The sequence below is a fragment of the Eschrichtius robustus genome, chromosome 19 (assembly GCF_028021215.1).
Source record: "Eschrichtius robustus isolate mEscRob2 chromosome 19, mEscRob2.pri, whole genome shotgun sequence".
In the NCBI taxonomy this organism is placed as follows: Eukaryota; Metazoa; Chordata; class Mammalia; order Artiodactyla; family Eschrichtiidae; genus Eschrichtius; species Eschrichtius robustus.
In genome coordinates this window covers 66,782,123-66,805,181 of record NC_090842.1, presented here as the reverse complement: position 1 = coordinate 66,805,181, position 23,059 = coordinate 66,782,123, and the positions used below count along the sequence as shown (strand labels likewise).

At 58.7% G+C, this 23,059-nt stretch overlaps 1 protein-coding gene across 4 annotated transcripts; it reads left to right on the top strand.

Moving 5' to 3' along the window:
* The first annotated feature begins 613 nt into the window (after positions 1-613).
* Positions 614-22,147, top strand: PPP1R12C (protein phosphatase 1 regulatory subunit 12C). Of its 4 annotated transcripts, none has more exons than XM_068528719.1 (22): positions 614-1,025; positions 4,887-5,017; positions 5,094-5,212; positions 11,213-11,372; positions 15,554-15,698; positions 15,791-15,865; positions 17,193-17,266; positions 17,346-17,473; positions 17,592-17,665; positions 17,928-18,086; positions 18,163-18,230; positions 18,892-18,975; positions 19,162-19,252; positions 19,669-19,752; positions 19,831-19,891; positions 20,049-20,131; positions 20,230-20,276; positions 20,358-20,451; positions 20,668-20,772; positions 21,124-21,174; positions 21,367-21,417; positions 21,512-22,147. In XM_068528719.1, exons 1-22 carry the CDS (start codon positions 705-707, stop codon positions 21,596-21,598), a joined length of 2,292 nt encoding a protein of 763 aa, XP_068384820.1. In that variant the 5' UTR covers positions 614-704; the 3' UTR covers positions 21,599-22,147. The 4 variants fall into 4 exon arrangements, with proteins under 4 accessions (XP_068384820.1, XP_068384821.1, XP_068384819.1 ...); XM_068528720.1 differs by having other exon boundaries at positions 20,046-20,131; positions 20,388-20,451; XM_068528718.1 differs by having other exon boundaries at positions 20,046-20,131.
* The last annotated feature ends 912 nt before the right edge of the window (positions 22,148-23,059 follow it).

Sequence of the window (23,059 nt, the reverse complement as noted above, 5' to 3'; positions counted from 1 at the left end):
ATCCAAAATACTATTTCCGATCGCGAGCAAGTAGTGCACACGGAAGACAAAATTTCTTGTCCTCCTGGGGCTTATTTCTAGATGAAGCGAGCAGACTAACCCAAAATAAATAAATTACATGGTATGAGGAAAGCGGGTAAGGTGTGTGGAAAAATTAGTTCTATACCTTTTAGGACTCCCGGGCTGTCAAGTCTATTTCCTACTAGGTCCCCAGGGGCCAGTTCTTCGTCCTTTTGATGCTGTGAACTACATTTCACAGCATGCCCTGGGGGGGCACACCTGTAGCCTTTAGACTCCATTTCCCAGCACTCCCAGGAGAATCCTCTCAATCATGTTTCCTTTCGACACCTCGGAGCTGCGAACTTCCCAGTGTGCCTCGGGGCCGATCGTGGCCGGAATGTTGCCAAGAGCAATTTCCGTGTATGGACTCCATTTCCCAGCGCTCCCCGCGGCCTCCCCTGAGGCGGTTGCCATTCGCCTCTCCAGGCTGCGGACTCCATTTCCCAGCGCGCCCCGGACGGCGTGGTGACGTCACGCGCCGGGCGGGGGCCCGTGTATCCTTGGGCGGCGCGGGGCGGCGCGGGACGGTGCGGGGCGGGCGGCAGATCACGGCGGCCCGTGGGCGGGCGGGCGGCGGCAGCTCAGGGCTCGGAGCTCGGCGCTCGCTCGCTCGCTCGTTCGCTCACGGGCGGGCGGGCGGCGCGATGTCGGGCGAGGATGGCCCGGGGGCGGGCCCCGGGGCGGCGGCGGCAGCGGCCCGCGAGCGGCGGCGGGAGCAGCTGCGGCAGTGGGGGGCGCGGGCGGGCGCCGAGCCGGGCCCCGGGGAGCGGCGCGCCCGCACCGTGCGCTTCGAGCGCGCCGCCGAGTTCCTGGCGGCCTGCGCGGGCGGCGATCTGGACGAGGCGCGCCTGATGCTGCGCGAGGCCGACCCCGGCCCGGGCGCCGAGCTCGACCCTGCTGCCCCGCCGCCCGCCCGCGCAGTGCTGGACTCCACCAACGCCGACGGCATCAGCGCCCTGCACCAGGTCAGCGCCCCCGCCCGGGCCCGTTCCGGGGACCTGAATCGCCCTGGGTCTGCGCCACCTCGAGCACCCTCCCTCCCCCGTCCGGAGTCACCGTTGCCAGTCCTGGTCTGCGCCGTCGCTGCTGCTCCGGTCCCTGCCATCCCGTGCTGGCCCTCTTTTCCGCCCACCCACCTCGAGCTCCCTTCTTCCGATCCTGAGAGACTTGGACTGACCCTGGTCTTTGCCACCCTGCGCCGCCCTCTCCCTGGACCCGAGCCATTGCTGACGGCCTCAGTCCAGTCCGTCCTAGTCTTGTCACTTCGCGCTGCTCTTTCCCGACCTTGAGCTCTCTTGACTAGTCTTGCCTGTGCCACCTCCACCGGTCCCACCTCTACCTTGTCATCTAATGCTGGACCTCTTTCCTGAGTCTGTGACACTTACAGCTCTACCGGTGCCCACAGCTTCCCCCTTCCAGGCAGGTATCACTTTCCTGGAGCAGCCGCCTTCTCTTTCTTGGGCCTGTGCTGCTTCCCCCCTTGGTCTCTGGTGTGGGCCACCTGTTTGGCTAGGCCCAGGGCCTTCCATGCCACCTCTTTCATCCTTGGTCTGTGCCATCTGTTGCTGTCTAAGGATGCTCTTTCCTGAGCCCCTGCCTTCAAGGCTCTGTATTCTTTTTTTGGCCGTGGCACGCAGCACGTGGGATCTTAGTTCCCTGACCAGGAATCGAACCCGTGCCCCGTGCAGTGGAAGCGCGGAGTCCTAACCACTGGACCGCCAGGGAATTCCAGCTCTGTATTCTTGAAGGGGATGCTCCCTGGGTCTGGGTCACCTCATGCTGTCTCCCCGCCTCCCTTCACCCTCATGGCCTCTTCATTCTCCTTCTGCGGGCTGTGCCACCTCTTGTCTCCCACTGTAGGCCTTCTCTCAGGGATGTTTCTTCTTCTCCAGGCACCTCCTCTCTGCCTCTCCTCTTGCCTTGGCCAGACCTGCATCATCACCCTTTTTTTCTGGGCACACTCAAAGCACCCACCTCTTCCTGGCTTCGGGACACCTCTCTGTCCTTTGGTCACCTTGCTTTCTCTGCCTGGATCCCCTCCTGTGGATGTGGGCAGATTCTTTCTCCCGCAGCATGTGCCATCTCTCCCAGCCCCCCGTCATATCACCTTCCCAAGGGGTCTAGCACCCTCTTGCTCCTCTGTGTCCACCCTGGGGCCCCCATGCCGTTCCAAAACACTCCAATTGCTGTCTCCAGGGTTCCTCTGAACTAGGGCCCCCCAAATGTCCCACAACCAGAGTTCTCTCTAGTTCTGCGTGCTATTATCACTCCCCCCCCATCTCCAGTGGGACCACCAGGCACAAGCCACAGAAGAGCTCTGTCCCCTCCCTCTGTCCCTGAGGCTGTCTGCCTCCTACTCTCCTCGAATTGGTCCAGTCCCCAGCCCTCTTCTGTGCGGGAACCGCTAGGGTTTGGTTACTTTGGGGCCCAGAGAGGACCCTGGGAAGGAAACCTTGGCAGGGGGCAGGGGAGTGGGGTGGAGGCAGGAAGAGGCCCGCTTCTCAGGTTCCCGGGAAGAGGAGCAGCTCAGGAAAGCAGAATAGTCCTGAGTTCTGATCTCTGCTCCTCAACTTTGTGATCTCGAATTAGTGTCTTTTCTCTCTGTGCCTCAGGTTTCTTATCTGTTAATGGGGCCAGTAGTCAGCCCCTCCCTGGCAGGGCTCTGGCAAAGGAGGAAAAACACCCTTCAGGAAGCGGCCGTGGGCGTCCAGTTGGGGAGTTGCAGCCCCTGGTCCAAGTGCTACCCCTCCCCCCTTTCCCTTTCCCTACCCCCAGGCCTGTGCCCTGCAGAGGCCCTAGTGCTCTCTGGGACATTTTCCTCCATCTAGAGGAGGGTCTCAGAGCTTGGCACGCCCAGGAAAGGGGCCTCAGGTTTCACTGTCCTCCTTCCTCCGCCACCGTCCCCGCCCCTGGCTCCCCTCGACCTTCCCGAAGGGGTTCTTGGCCCTGCGTTGCAGACCAAGCCCCATTCCCCACCCTCTCCCTTGGCCCAGACCCTGAAGAAGACCACCCCGGCCTGGCCTGCTAGGTGGGGTCCCTCTCCCACTCCTGCCACAGGCGAGCACTCGGTAAGCTCCCTTGCCAGGCCTTTGCAGGAGGCGTGAAGGATGAGGGCATCTGAGGTTCAGAGAGGGGAAGTCCCCGCCTAAGGTCACACAGCCAGCAAGCGGGGGTGCTGGGGTTTGGGTCAGGTGTGGGTGTCTGGTGACCAGCTCGTGCTGGTTTGCCCAGGACTGGCCTGGGTTTAGCACTGAAAGTCCCAGGTCCCAGGAAACCCGCAGACAGGCAAACCGGCACAGTTGCTCACGCTATCTGGGTGAGTCCCGCGGCTGTGGTTTCCGTTCTGCATGGAGCAGGTCCCCAGGCATCAGCTCCCTGCTCTCGTCGTGTCCCTAGGAGTTCTCGAGCCTCGGGCCCAAGCTCAGGCTGGTTTGTCAACTGCTAGACGAGGCTGGTATATTCTGTCCCCTCCCTGAAATTACCTTGTAATTAGCGGCCAGGGGCCTGGGGTCTGGAATAGGAAAGACGGTGAGCCAGGATTCTTAGGTCTAAACGGGGAGGGGTGGGGGAGTCTGGACCCCTGAGTCTGAGGGAGGAGGGGCTGGGGGCCTAGATTCTTGGATCCCTGGTGCCCAGGCCTCAGGCATCTTTCACATGGATGCCTGTGCCCGGCCAGGTCCTTGAAAGGGAAAGGCCCATCTCCCTCCTTGCCCCCCTCCCCCATCACCATGACAACCGAGTGGAAATAAACGGAGCCCAGAGTTCATCCCGTTCCCAGGGCACGTGTGGCCCCCCCTTTCACAGCCTGAGTTTCCATGACTTCATGCTCTTGGCCCTTGTAGCTTCCTCCCCCTCCTCCAGATGGACGGTTTTGGAGAGGTGAGGGAGCTGGACGTTAATCTACCCTGAGGACCCAGGAGTCCAGGTCCACTCCTATCCCTCAGCCCTTGCTCAGGTCCCAGTGCCCACCCAGTGTTCACACGTGCCTGGGGCTAAATCCCTTCTCTGGCCCCCGCTTGGTGTGCCAACTTGGGCAAGAGTGCTTGTCTCCTGGAGCTTTGATTCTTCCTGCATCAAACAGGACCCTGACAGCCGTAGGATTGGGGAAGATGCCCGTGGAAGCCCCTTGGTGCAGCGCCCTGTGCCTAGGAGGCCCTCGGTGCGGGGGAGCTGCCTCTCCTCGGGCCCCAGGTCCAGGGCACACGCTAACTCAGTCATGTCTCTCAGTGGAGGAGGCCTGCCCGGGACCCTCACTCTGTCCCAGGTTTCCAGGGACCTGGTGACTTTACCAGCCCTGCACAGCCTTGGGCCCCAGGGGTCCAGCAGTCTCCCCTCCAGGTACAAGGCAGGGCCATGGTCAGTTCTTATAGAGTATCTGTTGGATCTGAGGGAGGGGCTGGGGGCCTGGACCCCCGGGTCTGAGGGAGGAGGGGCTGGGCCTCTTCCCTTTGGTTCATCACTGGAAGCCCCATCCTTCGGTGGTGACTGTGGGGTATGTCTCATCTAACAAGCACTGTTCAGGATTCCTACACCTGGATGTGAAGCCCCCCTCTCTTCTCTGTCCAGTTCCTCCTCTCATGGTCTCTAGTAAGCCCCAGATGCCTGGCTGACCTAAGCACTGAGAAGCCGGGGGCTGTTACAACAGCTGGGTGGCTGGAGGGGCCTCCGGGGACAGGGTTGGTGCTTTCCAGGGCCATCTGGGTCTTCTCCTTGACTGTCAGGGCCGCTTGGCCCTGTATCTGCCTAGCGGTCCCTGCCGGGGGTCCTGCCTGCAGGGCATGCGGGGTCCGGACCAGGTGAGGGTGACACTGTGTCCCGCCCCCCAGGCCTGCATCGACGAGAACCTGGAGGTGGTGCGCTTCCTGGTGGAGCAGGGTGCTACGGTGAACCAGGCAGACAACGAGGGCTGGACACCCCTGCACGTGGCCGCCTCCTGCGGTTACCTGGACATCGCCAGGTGAGGCGGGGAGGGTGGGCGGGGCCTGATGAGAACGGGCCCGGACCCCTCGGCTCTGACCTCGCCCTGCCCCCAGGTACCTGCTGAGCCACGGGGCCAACATCGCGGCGGTGAACAGTGATGGGGACCTGCCCCTGGACCTGGCCGAGTGTGACGCCGTGGAGGGGCTGCTGAAGGTGGAGATTGCCCGCCGAGGTGGGCCTCGGGGGCTGCTGCGGGGCGGGCCCTCCGTTCCCGAGGACCCTGACTCTCTGGGCCTCCGTGTCCCTACATGGGAAGCGGGGTGTGAGTACCTACTCCCGGGGTTACCTAGAGCAGTTGGAGGAAGTGCTCGGCACAGAATGAGAGCTCAAACCACTGTTGGTCTGCAGTGTCACTTTATCCTCGAGTGACTGAGGAAATTGAGGTAGAGGCTTGTCCAGGGGTTCGTTACGCGATTGCAGGTGATCTCAGGAATTTCGCTGGGGTGCCGGCAGGGGAATGCACAGGCTTCTGGGGGACTGGTCTCTCCCGTGCTCAGGATCACTGAGCCCCAGTGTCCTTAATATGGGGCCCAGGACCCCTCAAAACTCTGTGTCTGGCCATGCTCATTTTTCTAGGGGGAGTGTGTGTCACTTCTAGCAGGTTCCCACCTTCCCCCCGCCCCGCTAAAAATAGCCGTCTGGGGCCAGTTGGTGTAGCAGCGTGCGTGGGGAAGGCTGTCGCCTGGCTGAGCTGGGGGCGGAGGACACGGGGCAGGTCGGGTGGGCGATGGCTAGCAGCTTCACCGCTTCACCCGGTCTCCCGCCGGAGCCCTGGGTCACAGCGCAGCTGTGGAGGTGACCGTCTCGTCCCCAGAGCGAGGGTGGCGGCAGCAGTGCCTCGCGGGTGGTCGGGGCTCAGTGGGTGGGAAGGTGTGAGCGCAGGGCCAGTGGGCCTGGCAGGTCTGGAGGGCTGCGCAGGAGGTGCAGGCAGGCTGGTGAAAAGTCGATGCCGGGGCGTCCGAGGTGACGCCCAGACTGCCGGCTTGGCTCTGGGTGGGAGGGACAAGGGCCCGCCCTTGGGCAGCTGTCTGTCGGTGGCCATGAGAGCCACGCAGGGTATGGAGGTGCCAGTGGGCGAGCCGAGGTGGGCGGCTGAGGTCCAGGAGCCCTGCTTTGGTTCAGGTGGAGGGGAGTGGGAAGCAAAGGAAAGACAGAACTGGGGTTTTCTCTCTCCCCTTCTCCACCTTTTTATCTCAAAAAACTTCAAACTCAGAGGCAGGTTTTGATAGCAGTCCGATGAGTGCCCACACGACCTTCACTGAGATTAACCAGGGGTTTTCAGCAGCTTCATGGAGATACAATTCAGTGTGTACAGTTCACCCTTTGGAAGTGTACGATCTGGTGTTGGTTTGGTTTTTAGTGTATTCACACTAAATGTGCATCCATCACCACATCGGTTTTATTTTTTAAATTTTTATTATTTTTTAAAATTTTATTTATTTATTTTTGGCTGCGTGGGCTTCAGCAGTTGTAGCACGCGGGCTCGGTAGTTGTGGCACGCGGGCTGTAGAGCGCAGGCTCAGTAGTTGTGGCGCACGGGCTTAGTTGTTCCGCGGCCTGTGGGATCTTCCCGGACCAGGGCCCGAACCCGTGTCCCCTGCATTGGCAGGCGGATTCTCAACCACTGTGCCACCAGGGAAGTCCCCACATCGATTTTAGATGATTTTGATCACCCCAAGAGAAACCCCACACCCCTGAGCTGTCATCCCCAGCCCTGCATCCCCCTCATTGGCTTTGTGTCTCTAGATTTGCCTATTCTGGACGTTTCGTATCAGTGGAATCGTAAAGTGTGGACTCAGGGGTTTTTAACTTCTTGGCACGATTGCCCGTGCGCCCTCCCTCTCCTCTGGGAGCGGACCTCCCTGGGTCCCTCCCTGCACCTGGTTCTCATGTCACGTCCAGCTCCCTCCACCTGGATCAGCCTTCGCCCTTCCCACCCTCCCTTGTTTCACACACAGGTCCCTCAGCTTGGACCTGGCTGTTTCTTCAGTTCTGCAGTTTTGGCAGGAACTTCTCAGCGAGTCCCTCCGGGAGACAAGCTCTGTCTCTCTGCCCCGTTACTGGTGATGTTAACCTTGAACCTCGTTCAGGGGGGTTGCCCAGGTGACTCTACCGTGGCGGCATCTTCCTCCCTTTGTAGTTAAAAAGTAGTCTGAGATTGGGGCTTCCCTGGTGGCGCAGTGGTTGAGAATCCGCCTGCCAGTGCAGGGAACACGGGTTCGAGCCCTGGTCCGGGAAGATCCCACATGCCGCGGAGCAATTAAGCTCGTGCGCCACAACTACTGAGCCTGTGCTCTAGAGCCCGTGAGCCACAACTACTGAGCCCACGTGCTGCAACTACTGAAGCCCACGCGCCTAGAGCCCGTGCTCTGCAGCAAGAGAAGCCACGGCAATGAGAAGCCCGCGCACTGCAATGAAGAGTAGCCCCCGCTCACCGCAACTAGAGAAAGCCCGCGCACAGCAACGAAGACCCAACACAGACAAAATAAATGAATAAAAATTAATTAATTAATTAATTTTTTAAAAAGTGGTCTGAGATTGGGATAGACACATAATACACTAATATGTATAAAATAGATAACTAATAAGAACCTGCTGTATAAAAAATAAATAAAATTAAATTAAAAAATTAAAAAAAAAAGTAGTCTGCAGGGCAATGCTTGGAGGCCACCAGGGGGCGGGTGATCTCTCGGACATCCTGTGTGTTTCTGCAGGAAGTGCCCAGAGCTCACACCACCTTCTCACAGCAGCCCATGTTCCCCTTCTGCGGGGCGAAGGTTGGGGGATGTTGGCTTGTAGGGCCGACCAGGCGCAAAGGCCTGTGGTCCCACTGGGAGGACCCTCTGCTGCACTGCCGGGGGTGGGAGGCACCTGCCGACACCACTGCAGCCACTGCCTCGGGAACCGGGCGGCTCCTGCCCCACGGCTCCGCGATGCTTTCCTTCACACGGAAGCCTGAGCGGAGTGCGGTCGGCAGAGTCTCTGTATTTTAACCACAGTTTAAAAAAGAAGACAATTTATGGGCGTAGGTAACCGAGGTCTAGGAGTTACATGGACTTAAGGCATGGTTTGATCGAGGTGCACAAAGTCAGAAGCATCCCTCCATCACTGCTGAACTCTGTGCTGACTTCATCCTTAGGCAGGTTCTCTCCCTGAGGTATTGATTCTTAGCATGGCTCCAAGCAGGGCAGGCCGATACCCCAGCGGAGCTAGAACTGGACTCCTCAGTCGTCCCATCCACAGTCCTCTGCCTGACGCTCTTAGGGCCACCTTGGTCACAGGCTGGCCCCTGAGCCAGTCACGGTGGCAAGGAGGAGGGTCAGGCCTGGTGAAGCGGCCACCCATGGAGCCGGGCTGTGGGCTCAGCCACGTCGGAACCACGTCGGCTGAAAGCAGGGGTCAGGAGGAGGCAGAAGTCTTCGCGGAGGCGGGAGGCCGGATGCCTGCAGGTCCAAGCAACGTCTCCACCGCAGATGCTGTTCCCACAGCCCGGGCCGCAGGGACACAGCCCAAGCACAGGACTCTCGGGCCGCTTGCTCAGAAGGGCCATGCTCGGACCCACAGGGGCTTGGAACTGGGCAGGGAGGACACGTGAAGTGTTTCTGAAGCGTTTGAAGCCATCACTTGGCATCCCAACATCAGGACAGTGGACGTGGGGCAGTTACTCTCAGAGACGGGCAGCTTTGACAGTCAGTTCAGTGATGGCGAGGCAGGGCGCTCTCATCCCTGGCTGGCAGGAGTGCGGGTGATTCCAGCCACCGTGGGGACCAGCTGGACGGCATGGATTACAGCTGGAGATCCACATTCCCCGTGTTCCAGCAGTTCCGCTCCTAGGCCACCCGATGGAACCATCCAAACTCGAGGCTTCAGTGTTGAGAGGATGTGGCCGGCACCAAAGGGCGAACGGATCAGTCCGTCATCTATAAGTGAGTGATCCAAGCAGTGGTCGGCAAACGTTTTAGGCAGTGATTTTTTTTTTTTTTTTTTTTTTAGCCACACTGCATGGCATGCGGAACTTCCCCGACCAGGGATCGAACCCGTGCCCCCTGCAATGGAAGCTCAGCGTCTTAACCACTGGACCACTGGGGAAGTCCGTAGGCAGTAAATATTTTAGGTTTTGCGGGACATGCTGTCAGGTTGCAACCACTCCACCCCGCTGCTGTGGTGGGGAAAACAGCCAGGGAGGATATGTAAATGAGTGGGTGTGGCCGTGTTCCAATAAAACTTTACTTACAAACACAGGTGGCTGTCCAGAAGGGGCAAGTCCGCAGTGACAGGAAGTGGATTGCTGGTTGCCAGGGGCTGGGGAGGGACTGCTTAATGGGGTACGAGGTTTCCATTTGGGGTGATGAGAAAGTTGAGGTACAGATAGGGTCAATGGTTGCGCGCTGTGAATGTCCTGAAAGCCACCGAGTAGTACGCTTTAAAAGAGTGAAATCGGTAAATTTTATGTTAACCAAACAGGTGGCCTGCGCGTGCAGGCCGTAGTTTGCCGACCCCCATCAAGAGCTCTGCTAATAAACATGGGCAAATCTCGGCAAAGAGCAAAATTGCCGAAGGATGCGTTTGAACACGCAGGATACTAACTGATTGCTGAATAAAAGGTTGGCAAACTCTGCCCTTCCCTGCCCGCAGCAAGGCGCCTGCATCTATAATAGGACCGAATGTAGGTGATTCCCTTTAAGGAGGTCGGGGAGGAGAGAGGGCGGGGAGGGGGGGGGGGCGGCGGGGGGCGGGTGTCCCTGAGTCCCCGGCACTCTCCGGGCCTCCACCCCAGCCTGGGCCTGCGGGATGGGCCCTAGCCAGCCAGACATTCCTGGAATAGCTGCCTCTGGGAGTCTCCGCCAGCCAGGGGACCCTAAGGTAACCCACTGGAGTTTAGTCCGAGTGCCCAGGTGCCACCGGGTGGCGCCAGTGCGCAGCTGGACCCGGACAGATTGGATTGCGTTTCTGGGATCCTCCGGGTAGCCCCGGGGCAACATTTGCAACCTTGCGGTAAGGGTGTAACCAGGTTCACGGTCATGAAAGCAGATTCGTGATGGTGGTTAACCTCTGGGGCCGCGGGGAGGGGCACGCTGTCATTGCCTCTGTCGCCTCGTACTGCTGTAAGCCAAGCGGCCGTACACCGCACCTTCGCCAGTGCTGTCCAGTGGAAAGCCAGAGTCAGCCGCAAGCGTAATTGAGAATTTCCAAGTAGGGCGTGGAAAAACAAAAACAGGTGAAGTTAATTGTAGTAATATATTTTACTTAATCCAGTACGTCCAAGACATTACCATTTCAATATGCAATCAATATGAAAAGCTACGCGTGAGCTGCCGCACACTCTTTTTTTCTATGCTTCGAAATCCAGTGTATTTTACAAGGCGTCTCGGTGGGAAGTAGCCACAGTTCAGGGCCTCCGTAGCTGCACGTTGCTGACGGCTGTTGAGCAGGACGGCTCAACTCTGTGCAGCACTTGGGCGAGTGAGAAATTTCACAATCGAAAAAATAACAGCCAGTAATACACTTCCCAGGAGAAAGAGTACACATTCCCTGGAAGAGACTGTTTTTGACTCCCGTCTCAATAGTTCATAACGTGCAAAGTACAGAGTCTCAGTGACAGTCAAAAGGTAATATTCCAGCCTCAACAAGGCTGCCTGTTTTGATCCACAGTCAACTTATGTTTAAAGTCATAACTTGCCTTTTGCATCCATAAATGCAGTACAGTTTTCCATGAGACCAATTGACTACAGTGAAATTGGCGAGTGAGGAAGCATGCTTGCCTCGCACAGATTGTGCAGGTGACAGCAGGGAACAGCCCCTGGTGGGAAGGTGCCGTTGCCCCAATGGTACGGGCACTGTTTAGTGGCTTTTTGCCTGGTTTCTCCTACTCGTGAGTGATAACGGTGACAAAACACACAAAGATGCTGGGCTAAGGACTGTATCTGTAGTGATAGGAAGTGTAAGATGTACGATTCCTGCGCCCTCCATCCTCCCAGACCCCAGCAGTGACTCAGAGACCCTTAGTGGAACCCAGGGCTTCACGGAGCATGGTTGGGAAGTGACAGAGCTAGTTCAGGTCCTCTGAGCCCCTGAGGAGCGCTCAGAGCAGAGACACCAGGCCAGGTGCCACTCTGTGCTTCCTGGGTCTCAGGGTGAGTGTCCCACCTATCCCCCCTTCTCGTCCTCCCAGGTGTGGATGTGGAAGCAGCCAAACGGGCCGAGGAGGAGTTGCTGCTTCACGACACAAGGTGCTGGCTGAACGGGGGCGCCATGCCAGAGGCCCGGCACCCCCGCACGGGGGCCTCTGCCCTGCACGTGGCCGCCGCCAAGGGCTACATCGAAGTGATGAGGTGAGCTGGGCCGGTGTAGACCCTCCCTCTTCCCCTGCCCCTTGCTCTGGGCCAGCCTGTTCCTTCTCACTGTCTCACACCTTCCTGTGGATTTTGTCCATTCCCTCCCTTTTCTAATTTATGTACCTAAGGCCATGCATTTCCCTCTAAATACAGCCTTAGCTGCATCCCTAAGTCTTGATGTGCATGCTTCTCCCTGTCCTTCAGTTTAAAACGTTTTCCAACTTGTAGTCTTCCTTGACCCAGGGATCATTTAGAAGTATGTCGTTAAGTTCCAAATACATGGGATTTTCTAGTCGTAGTTGAATTACATGCACGCCTCATTTTATTGTGCTTCGCCAATAGTGTCTTTTTTTTTTTTTTTACAAATTGAAGATTTGTGGCAACCCTGCGTTGTCAGGTGAAGGTGAACGTTTTTTAGCAATAAAGTGTTTTTTAACGTATGTACTTCTTTTTTTTAAGACATAATGCTGTTGTACACTTAACAGACTTAACTTTTATATGCACTGGCAAACCAAAAAATTAATATGACTCGCTTTATTTCAATATTTGCTTTATTTCGGTGGTCTGGAACCAAACCCTCAATATCTCCGAGATCTGCCTGTACTCACTTCCTGGCTTACTTGCACTGTGGTCAGAGAACAGGTTCTCTGTGATTCCAGATTTCTGGAATTCATTGAGGTTTGCTTCATACCCCAGTCTGTGTAAGCTGGAGTGCTTCATAACCCAGTCTGTAAGCTGGAAAAGAATTGTGTTGTTAAGTACAGCGTCCTATATAGGTTAATAGGTCCATTTTGTACTCATGCTATTTAAATCTTCTATATCCGTAGTGATTTTTTTTTCCCCATATGCTTATTCTGTCAGTTGCTGTGAGAAGTGCAGTAAAATGTCTCACTATGATTGTGGATTTTTGCTGTTTCTCCTTGTAGTTGTGTCAGTTTTTGTGCTGCATGTTTCAAGGCCAGGTTATTTGGTGCATCTATATTTTAAATTGTTGCACTGTGTACTCTCTTCTCATCCTCACCTTGGTCTTGTCCATTTCTGAGTGCCTCACCCCTTCCTGTCAGTAGTTGGCTCTACTTCTTATCGTCAGGCTCCCCTGTTCTCTCTTTATTTTTTCCCTCTCTCTCATGTGATGTTATACTTTATGTTTAGTATATAAATGGAGTCCAGATGAATCTCTCCATCTCTGCTCACCTCTGTATTAATGAATTTTTAGAAAGGTCTTCCAGGGGAATTCCCTGGTGGCCTAGTAGTTAGGATGCTGGGCTTTCATTGCCGTGGCCCAGGTTCAGTACCTACCTGGTCGGGAAACTGAGATTCCGAAAGCTGCACGGTGCGGCTGGGGGAAAAAAAAAAAGGAAGCTTTTCAGTGAGGAACTTTAGATGACGCCCAGCAACTCCAGGCTCATGTCCTGGCTGCTTCCCCTAATTCAGAGGTAGAGTGCCTCGTCCTCCGTAGTTCCAGCGAAAGTCCTGGGTCTGATACTCACTGGGCTACCTTGCACACCTGCTCATCCCAGGACTGATCCCTGTGGCAAGGAGGGTGGGACACTGTGAATGGTCAGGCCCGGTGATGTGCCCAGCCCTGGAAGCTGTGCCCTCTTCTACCCATGGCTTCCACCCCCTGAGTCTCAGGTGGCTGCTTCAGCTCCTGCCATTGCATCTGTGTCCCAGCCAGCAGGAAAAAGCAGGGGGCAAAAGGAGCAAATGTCCATTTCTTTTAAAAGAACAGTCCAGAAGTGGTGTACATACTGAATACTGACATCCCATTTGCCAGACCCTTCTCAGCTGGCCACTCCTAGCTGTGAGGGAGACTGGGAGATTCTACTTCAGCAGGCGACCCACTGAAAGCTGGGTGCCATTTTTTTTTTTTTTTAGAAGGGTCTTCCCAGGGCAGGGGGCCTCATCTTCATTCAGGGCTCTGCAGTGGCTATTTATTATTTATTTACTTACTTATTTACTTATTTACTTACTTATTTACTTACTTATTTACTTACTTACTTATTTACTTATTTACTTACTTACTTATTTACTTACTTACTTACTTATTTACTTACTTATTTACTTATTTACTTACTTATTTACTTATTTACTTACTTATTTACTTATTTACTTATTTACTTATTTACTTATTTACTTACTTACTTATTCACTTACTTATTTACTTACTTACTTATTTACTTATTTACTTACTTATTTATTTACTTAATTTAGCTAGCTAGCTAGCTAGCTAGCTAGCTGCACTGGGTCTTAGTTGCAGCACACGGGATCTAGTTCCCTGACCAGGGATTGAACCCGGGTCCCCTGCATTGGGAGCGCAGAGTCTTAACCACTGGACCACCAGGGAAGTCCCTGGGTGCTATTATTAAAGGTGGAAGGAGAGTGGATATTCATGGACAGCCTCATTCTCTGCCACAGAACTGAAACGCTTTGGCCTTAGAGATACTCACTGACTATAATTTCATTTCCGCCCCTTAGTATGGGTTTACAACCAGATCTATGGACTGCATTTTTGGAAGAATGTAGCTGACATTCTCCTCGTTAAAGATGAGTGGCAGAGTAAAGGTGTACATTTCTTTGATGCTATTCACTCAACACTTACTGGGCACCTGCTGTATGCCAGGCCATCGTTTAGGTACTGGGGATGTAGCAGCAAACGAGACAGACCTGGGCCCATGTGCCGTTCGCAGCCTTGTCGAGGAGACAGACAGACAAGTGACTGAGGAAGCCGGTCACATCACGTGGCCCTGAGTGCTCAGAGAGGGGTCCTCAGCCTCCACCCTGGTGACGTGGGGCTGGGTAACCCTGGGGGCCTGTCCTGCTCATGGGGGTGGGCCACTGAGCAGCGCCCCTGACCTCCACCCGCTAGATGCCGGGAGTCACACCCCACCGCCGTCACGACAACGAGGCACATCTCTGGGCGTTGCCCAGTGTCCCTTGGGGGTCAGCGTCGTCCCCAGCTGAGAACCACTGGTCTAGAGGGATATAAACAGGGCAGTTGGGGAGAGCGAGTGCGGTGGGGAGGTCCCCTTCGAGATTCGGTGAGGGGGTTGTGACTGCCGAGAGGGTGGCACTGATGCCTCGAGAACACTCGCTGGGCAGAGAGAACAGCGGAGCCAACGTGGGCGCGTGCTTGGGGGAGGAGCGGGGTGCCCGCATGGCTGGAGCAGAGTGAGCTGGGGGGCCCCACAGAGGAGCTTTTGTTTAAAACGGTTCTTTACAAGGTACCTCATCTCTCTGCCTTTCCCACCTTGCTTTAGCTCTTTAGCTCTTCTCACTGACACAGAACCTAAATGCAGTTCTCTAAAAGCAGGCGTGTCTACCCTAAGCTGAGTTTGCAGAATTGCCCTGGACCAGATCGTGGGGTCTAAGGTGGTGATTATCTCCCGGGGAAGAATCGTCTAAGCCAGGGGCTCTGTCTCGGCACTGGTGGCATTTGGACCAGATTGTTCCTGGCTGGGTCTAAGGTGGTGATTATCCCCCGGGAAAGAATCGTCTAAGCCAGGGGCTCTGTCTCGGCACTGGTGGCATTTGGACCAGATCGTTCCTGGCTGGGTCTAAGGTGGTGATTATCCCCCAGGAAAGAATCGTCTAAGCCAGGGGCTCTGTCTCGGCACTGGTGGCATTTGGACCAGATCGTTCCTGGCTGTGGCACCATCCTCTGCGCTGTGGGATGTTTAGCAGCACCCCTGGCGCCGACCCACTGACGCTTCTGGCACCCACCCCTACGTTGTGACATCCAGAAATGTCTCCAGACACGGCCAGACGTCCCCAGGCAGCAATGTGGTCCTGGTTGGGAACCGCTGCTCTGAGCCGGAGGGTTCCTGGAACAGTGCTGCCCCCAGGCCGCCCCTTCTGGGGTCTCATCCTTTCTCTAGGCTTGGGTGCTGGGGAACCCCTGCCCTCACCTCCCCTGGAGCTGTCTCACAACCAGGGGTGACGCTCAAAAGAGTCGAGCACTTCAGGTACAAGAAGCAGGGTTCCAGAGGCCACCTGCTAGGCCAGGGGAGGCGTCAAAGCAGCGGCAGAGGGGGCCACTTCGGGGAGGGGGCGCCTTGGGGCCATGGCGCTTTACCCCCTGGCCCAGGACTGTTTTCGGTGCAGCACAGCTGGCCGACCTTAGCTCTCGGCCCCGAGCCCCTGCCCTGGTCCTTGACCTGAGCGTCCCTGGCCCCCAGGCTGCTCCTTCAGGCCGGCTACGACCCGGAGCTGCGGGACGGGGACGGCTGGACACCCCTGCACGCCGCAGCCCACTGGGGCGTGGAGGACGCCTGCCGCCTGCTGGCGGAGCACGGTGGGGGCATGGACTCGCTGACGCACGCGGTGAGGGCCGGGTCCGGGGGCCCCGGGGACCGGTGGGGGGTGGGAGGGCCCCTCCACCTCCTCCTCACCTGCCTTTTCCCCTCCCCACCCAGGGGCAGCGTCCCTGTGACCTGGCGGATGAGGAGGTGCTGAGCCTGCTGGAGGAGCTGGCCCGGAAGCAGGAGGACGTGAGTGTCTGTCTGCAGCCAGGAGGGAGGGCCTCCACGTCCCTGGGGACCTGCTCTTCCCTGGCCGGTGACCGGGGCCCAGTGGGGAGCCAGGAGGAGGGGCACAGCTGGGCACTAGGGGAAGGCGGGGCCTGGGGCCCCGGGGGACCTTGGGATGCAGATGGGAGTCATCTATCCAGGCTTGGGCTGGGCCTTGTCACCCCTGGGGCTCCCCCCCCACCAGCACTGGGCCAGGCCTTGTCGCTGGAAAAACGCAGAATGAAGGGGTGAATGGTGTGGACTTGGGGTCTGAATCCCAGCTCTGCCATGGATTTGCTGTGTGAGCTCAGGCCAGTCACTTAACCTCTTTGGGCCTCAGTTATCTCATCTGTAAAATGGGGATAGTACGGCGCACTTTATGAGTTACACGTGCTGTTACATGGAGTATGTATTATGCTATGAGTGGTGTGTATGTTACTAAACAAAAGCATTCAGAACCCTGCGTGGCACACAGTAAGCACTCTTAGGTAGCAAGAAACATCTCCTGAGGCCTTCTGGGGGCCAGGCCCTCTACCTGGAGCTTCTGGTGAGTGGCAGGTAGACAGGGCCAGATCCCCGTGTTTAAAGCTTGGCTGTGGCAACATTGAGGGAGACGGTCCTGTTTCCGGCTTGGCGGACTTGGGCAGCTTCCTGGGGACTAGGGCTCGCACACTGTTGAGGGAACAGTATGTGCAAAGGCCCAGGGGTGGGGAGTCGTATGGTACCCGGAATTAGGAGAGGGGCAGACCCTGAAGGGCCTTGAATGCCAGGGAGGAGCAGCGTGAGGGTGAGGAGGCTGGGGGCTCTGGGGGGGCGTTTAGTGGGTGGGGCAGTGTCTCTGAGAGGTGGGGGCACAGACGAGGCCTGGGGGTGTCTGGGAAGGGAGACCTGCAGCACAAGGGGTTTGCTAGGAGGGGCGGGGGAACTGCTGTGCAGGCTCCGAGGTGTGAAGACACAGCAGTCTGGGAACTGCGCCCTGAGATGCCATTTGGGGGCTGGGCCTGACAGCGAGCCTTAAGGGAGGAGGCCGGGCCTGGCAGCCCGTGTCCGGGTGTGCTGAGGGGTCGGGGAGAAGTTTGGGCAGGTCGCCCCTGGGAGGTAGAGGCCAGGAAGCCTGGGGGCCCCTGAGTACTGGACGACATACTTGAGACCCAGGGCGCCATGTCTAGGAGAACTCAGCGGGTGCACAAATCATCCCATTCATTCCCCCCTGCCCCCTGTACCACCTCCACCCCGGCACAGTTGTGTGTGGGACCCAGGAGGGTCTGCGTGTTCTGCCCCTCCCCAGTGGCCCCCTTCCCCCTTGCAGCTTCGGAACCAGAAGGAAGCCTCCCAGAGCAGGGGCCAGGAGCCCCAGGGGCCCTCCAGCAGCAAACACCGAAGGTAGGGGAGAGGCGCCTGCAGGTAGGTGGGCTGGAGGCTCCCCAGGGCTTGGACCCCAACGCCTTCCCCTTCCCACCAGGAGCTCTGTATGTCGTCTGAGCAGCCGTGAGAAGATCTCCCTCCAGGACCTGTCCAAGGAGCGCCGGCCTGGAGGGGCAGGGGGGCCCCCAATCCGGGACGAGGATGAGGGAGAAGAAGGCCCCTCAGGTGAGGGGCTGGGGGTCTGGGGTCCTGAATCTGGAGAGGAGGGGTCTGAGGGAGGAAGGGCGGGTGCTCAGAGGCAGCTGGCTGATCCTTGTGACCTCTCCCGCTTCCTACACTGTAGAGCCACCCCCTGCAGAATCCAGAACCCTCAACGGGGTCTCCTCCCCGCCACCCTCTAGCCCTAGGAGCCCCATGGTGAGTCTGGGTTCCCGGAGGCGGTGCTGGCCTGGGAGGTTAGGGGGGGCGTAGCCGTAAAGGCTGTGAACCTCTTGTCAGGGCAGGTGGGGTGAAGACTACAGTTCCCAGAATCCTCTGGGACAACTGACTGCCTTTTCCTGGCTGTGCCTGTCCTCCCCACCCCCCAGTTGGAGTTTGTGGTGGTCCTTTTGGGGGTAACACTTGAAGTTCTTGAGAAGTAGGACCCTCTCCCTGTAACTGAGACCCTTCCCTTCTCCAGACCCCCGACGAGGTCCCCTTCTCCACGCGCTTTGGCCTCCAGAAGACGGGGAGCTCTGGGGCCCTAGGTCCTGCGGAGAGGCGGGGCGCCGAGGGTGCCCCCGGGGCTGGGCTGCAGCGCTCCGCCTCCTCCTCGCGGCTGGAAGGGACCTCCACTCAGGTGAGCAGGGTGCGGGGCAGGGGACCAGACCCTGCCTAGTCAAGGAGAATAGCCCCCTCCTCTCCTCTCCCCGCAGGCCAGGGAGCCCCGTCTTGCCAGAATTACCCCCACCCCCTCCCGGAAGGTGCCGGAGTCCTCTGCCCCGTGAGTCTGACGGCCCGGGTCCCGCTGGGAGTGGGGCAGGTCTGGGCCCCTGTCTTGTCAGCCTTTGCTCTCTGGGGTCTGGTCCCTGCCTCCCAGTCTTGGCCTCAGTTTCCCTTTTGGTGCATCAAGTAAAAGCTCACAGTAAAACTCCAAGGCCACCGTGATCCGGCCTCCGGCGGCCCCCACCCCCCTCTCCATCCCTCCACCCTCCTTTCTGACGCGGGCTTGCTCCTGCCCGGGCCCTTCACTGTGGCTCCCCGCTCACCCCCACAGGGCTTCCTTCCTCCCTCTCTCAGGTTTGTTTGAATGTCAGCTTCTCAGGGAGGCCCACCAGCCCCACTGCCCCAGCATCCGGACATGCACACCTCCGGTCTCCCGTCCTTGCTCTGTCTTTTTTCTCCAGAGTACTTTATCCTCCTGATGTATCATGTGGTGTCCTGATCTTTCTGTGGTTATCCTTTCTTTTGCTTGCATCTTTTCTGCTCAGATTTGACTCATGGGGGCAGAGATAATTTGTTTCTTTTTCTTTTGCTCCTTGCTGTATGTCTGGTGCCTGCCATGTAACGCGAGCTTGAGTAATATTTGCTGATTGAATGAATTCACACAGGTCTGAGATCTCCAGGCCTCCTCCTCCCTTGAATAACTCCACTCCTCCCTCCAGGATTCCGGAGCCTGAATCCCCAGTGAAGCCAAATGTCCCCGTAGCCTCTGCAGCGCCCCCAGCGGACTCCCGGGACCGCCGGAGGTGAGGTGAAGAGGCCTGGGGGCAGGAAGCAGCTGTCTCCCCAGCTGGGAGACAACTGCATTACCCAGGAGTCCCAGGGTTGGCGTTGAGGTCCTCTGGCTGAACTTGACTCCCCCTGAGAGTGTCAGCCATGGGATGGGACAGGGTCCAAAGGAACCCTCTCTGAGGTCGGGGCCCTTCACGCAGGTCCTACCAGATGCCTGTGCGGGACGAGGAGTCTGAATCTCAGCGGAAAGCTCGCTCTCGCCTCATGCGCCAGTCCCGGAGGTCCACACAGGTGTGGGATGGGGGATGGGGGATGGGCCCCTGGGTCTGAGGGGGGAGGGGCTGGGGGACGGGCCCCTGGGTCTGAGGGGGGAGGGGCTGGGGGCCGGACCCCTGGGTCTGAGGGAGGAGGGGCTGGAGGCCTGGACCCCTGGGTCTGAGGGAGGAGGGGCTGGAGGCCTGGACCCCTGGGTCTGAGGGAGGGGGGGATGGGGGATGGGCCCCTGGGTCTGAGGGAAGGGGGGATGGGGGATGGGTCCCTGGGTCTGAGGGAGGGGGGGATGGGGGACGGGCCCCTGGGTCTGAGGGAGTGGGGGATGAGGGATGGGCCCCTGGGTCTGAGGGGGGAGGGACTGGGGGTCTGGACTCTGTCCTGAAGGGGCTGGGCCCTGAGTCCTGGACCCCCTGACTGCCCCTTCTCCGTGCCAGGGTGTGACTCTGACAGACCTTAAAGAAGCAGAGAAGGCTGCAGGAAAGGCCCCAGAGCCAGAGAAGTCGTGCCTGCAAAGCCTGGTGAGAGGGTTCAGGTGCCCGGGCAGGGGGTGGTACAAGATGCCCTCGTCCTCTGACCCCCGTGCCCCTCTCCCGCAGGACCCTTCCCGGCGACCCCGAGTCCCTGGGGTCGAGAACTCTGATGGCCCTGCCCAGAGAGGTGAGGTCTGGTCTCTGGGAGGTGGTCCTCCTGGGCCCACCGGCTCCCTCCTGCTACAGCCTTACTGTTTTCCTGGGGGTTGGGCCCAGAGACCCTGACCCTGCAGAGGGGAGCCCTGCACAGATCACTGGGCTGACTCCTGCCCCTCCCCCAGCAGAGGCGCCCGACGGCCGAGGGCAAGGACCACAGGCCCCCGAGGAGCATCGCAGAGTCAGCAAGGAGCGGCGGGGACCTGCGGAGGTGAGGGGTGGGGCCCAGGCGGGGCGAGCTGGGGCTGTGGGCCGGCCTTGGAGGTGGGCTGGGGGTGGAGCCAAGCTGAACCCCACCTCCGCCCACAGGGGGAGGAGGCGGAGCCGGCGCCTGCAGACCGCAGCCCAGGATCCAGGTACAGGGTGGGCAGGAAGGGCTTGGGCTGTCTGTGGGGCCGTGGGCGCGCCCCATGACGCCCTCCTTGCCCTCACCCCAGCACTCCCGAGGGCGGCCCCTCTTCCCGCAGGCAGCGGGACCTCAACCCAGAACCAGAGCCAGAATCGGAAGAGCCTGATGGAGGCTTCAGGAAGGTTCGCGATCCCACCCCACGATCGTGCCATTAACCCCCACTTGCTGGCTTTTATATACCTGCCCGCCTGCCCCCTACCTAGTGGCTCTGCCTGACCGATCCGGGCATCCTGCTCTTTTCCGCCCCACCTGAGCCACAGTCACCCCCCTTCCCCGCAAACATGCGGCACCTCAGCCGGCAAGCCTGACCCCCGTGTCCCTCCTCCTGGGGCCCCCAGCTGTATGCAGAGCTGCGCAGTGAGAACGAACGACTTCGCGAGGCCCTGACCGAGACCACACTGCAGCTGGCGCAGCTCAAGGTGGAGCTGGAGCGTGCCACGCAGGTGAGGACGCCGCGGCCCTGGAGGTGGTGGGAATTGGCCGGCGTGCCAGTGCTGGCTCCGGATCCCTGGGAGGTAGGGCCAGAGCGTCGAGGGGAGGGGCCTGAGTGGTGGGGGTACTAGGACCCTTGGGAGGCGGAGCGTGGGCAGTGAGGGGCGAATGAGGGGCAGAGCTAGGATCTCGGAGGCGGAGCCTGGCCCAAGAGCGGCTGGGCTTGTGGTCCTGAGCAGTGGGGTGGGGAGGTCTGGGCCAGCCAGGAGTCTGCCTTTCCCCCCCTCACTGCTGGCTTCCCCCTTCTGGCCATTGCGGTTTGGACGCTTCTCTGACCCCTGCTCTTTTTGTGTCCCCACCAGAGGCAGGAGCGATTTGCAGAGAGGCCCGCCCTTCTGGAGCTGGAGAGATTCGTGAGTAAGGGTGGCTGGAGTGGGGCCAGCTGTGTCCCCAGCCTTACGAGCTCAGGCGGGTCTGGATGAAGAGGGCCACACTGACCTCCTAACCCGCCCCTCTGCCCGTTCCCCACCTCTCTCAGCCGTACTTGACCTCCGGCCCTCCCCCACCCCCAGTCCCTCGTCCTCACCTTCCCCTGTTTATTCCAGGAGCGCAGGGCCCTGGAGCGGAAGGCAGCAGAGCTGGAGGAGGAGCTGAAGGTGAATGTTAATGGGGAGCTGAGGGCAGAGGGCCAGGGTGGGCAGTGGGTGCAGCCTGCCCGGGGCCACCTGGCTGACCCGTCCCACCTCGCAGGCCCTGTCCGACCTCCGGGCTGACAACCAGCGACTCAAGGACGAGAACGCAGCCCTGATTCGCGTCATCAGCAAACTCTCCAAGTGACTCTGGAGGAGGCCCTTCCCCCGCACCCATATTTATACAGCTGCTTCTGCCACATGCACCCCTTCCTTTGCGTGAACACGAGTGACAGGGCTCCCGGGGAGTCTCTGAGAAGCCATAACCTCCCCTCGGGACCTCCAGACTGGGAGGGGAGTACAGAGTCCCCAGGAGCCAAGGGGGGCCATCCGAGGCCAGGATGGAGGCGGAGGCCGAGCCAGGTAGGGGGACGTCGCTGAGGGGGGACGGGCTGGAGGCGGGACCAGGAAGGAACCGAGGACCAAGGAGCGCCAGGACCAGAGTGGCCGCCCAGAGGTCCCCCCTGACGTGTGATGCCACCCTCATCACCCCTCCCGCTCCTGAACAGGGGTCCGAGAATGTGCCAATAGTCCCTCCGGCCTCGGCCAGGTGGGCCTGTATATAGGGTCCGTGTGCAATAGGGAGGGATGTCTTCTATTTTTTGCTGCCCCCTCGCGGCCCACTCTCCGGGGCAGGGGGAGAAGGTATTTTCGAGATAAAGCACAGGCACCACAAATAAAAGCCGTGAAGTTGCCACTCAGTGGCTGCGTCCTTGGCTGGAGGTGGGGCACTGCTTCCCGCTTCCGTGCTGGGGCTGTGCCTGCCCGTCACGGGGTGGGACGGGGCTTCAGGAAGAGCGGCCAGTTGGAGCAGAGGTCCCAACCCAGGGCCCACGTGGTCACAAGTTGGCTTGGTACAGAGCAGGAAGGGTCAGCCGGGCGAGGGGTAGGGGCTGTGAATATTGGGTTGGGGAGCTTGGGTCTTGCCATCACTTCTTTTGCAACAAATTTGAGTCAGCTGCCAACATTTAAAACTTGGGGTAGTTCACATATAAAAGTCCGGGGTTTTGACTTTTCTGAGTAAACAGGACTCCGACAGTGCGAGCTGTTCAGTCCTGCTCGGCGGCAGTTGGCTGGCGCCAAGTAGGAGCAATCCTCCAAGTTGGGGCATTCATTCATTCACTCGCCCATTCGTGGTCCTGTTCTGCTTGCCTGGCCCTGTCCTACGTGTTGGTGGTACAGTAGTGCATGAGACAGGGAAAGATCCGGTACATTTTAGGAGGAGAGGCATGAGGCACCCAGGGACAAGATAAATGTGTTGCCAGTGGTAGTGCTGCGGAGAGAAAGCAGAGCGGGCGGCAGGGGTTAGGGAGGCTGGTGTGCGCGTGTGCAGGAGTGCGTGCCTGGCGGAACACTCTGATTGGCCCAGAGGGGGCGTGGCAGACCACGGGGGTCCGGGATTGGTCCAAAACTGGGGCCTGTCTGATTGCAACACCGAACGTCAGGCTGTGACATTTTGTACAGGGTGGTCAGAATAGGCCTTACTGGAAAGCTGGCACTGGCAGATACTTGAAGGCGTCTGGGAACGAGCCATGTGGGTATTTGAGGAAAGAGTCTTCTGGATGAGGAGAACAGCGTGGGCAAAGGGATAAAAATGTGCCTGAAATGT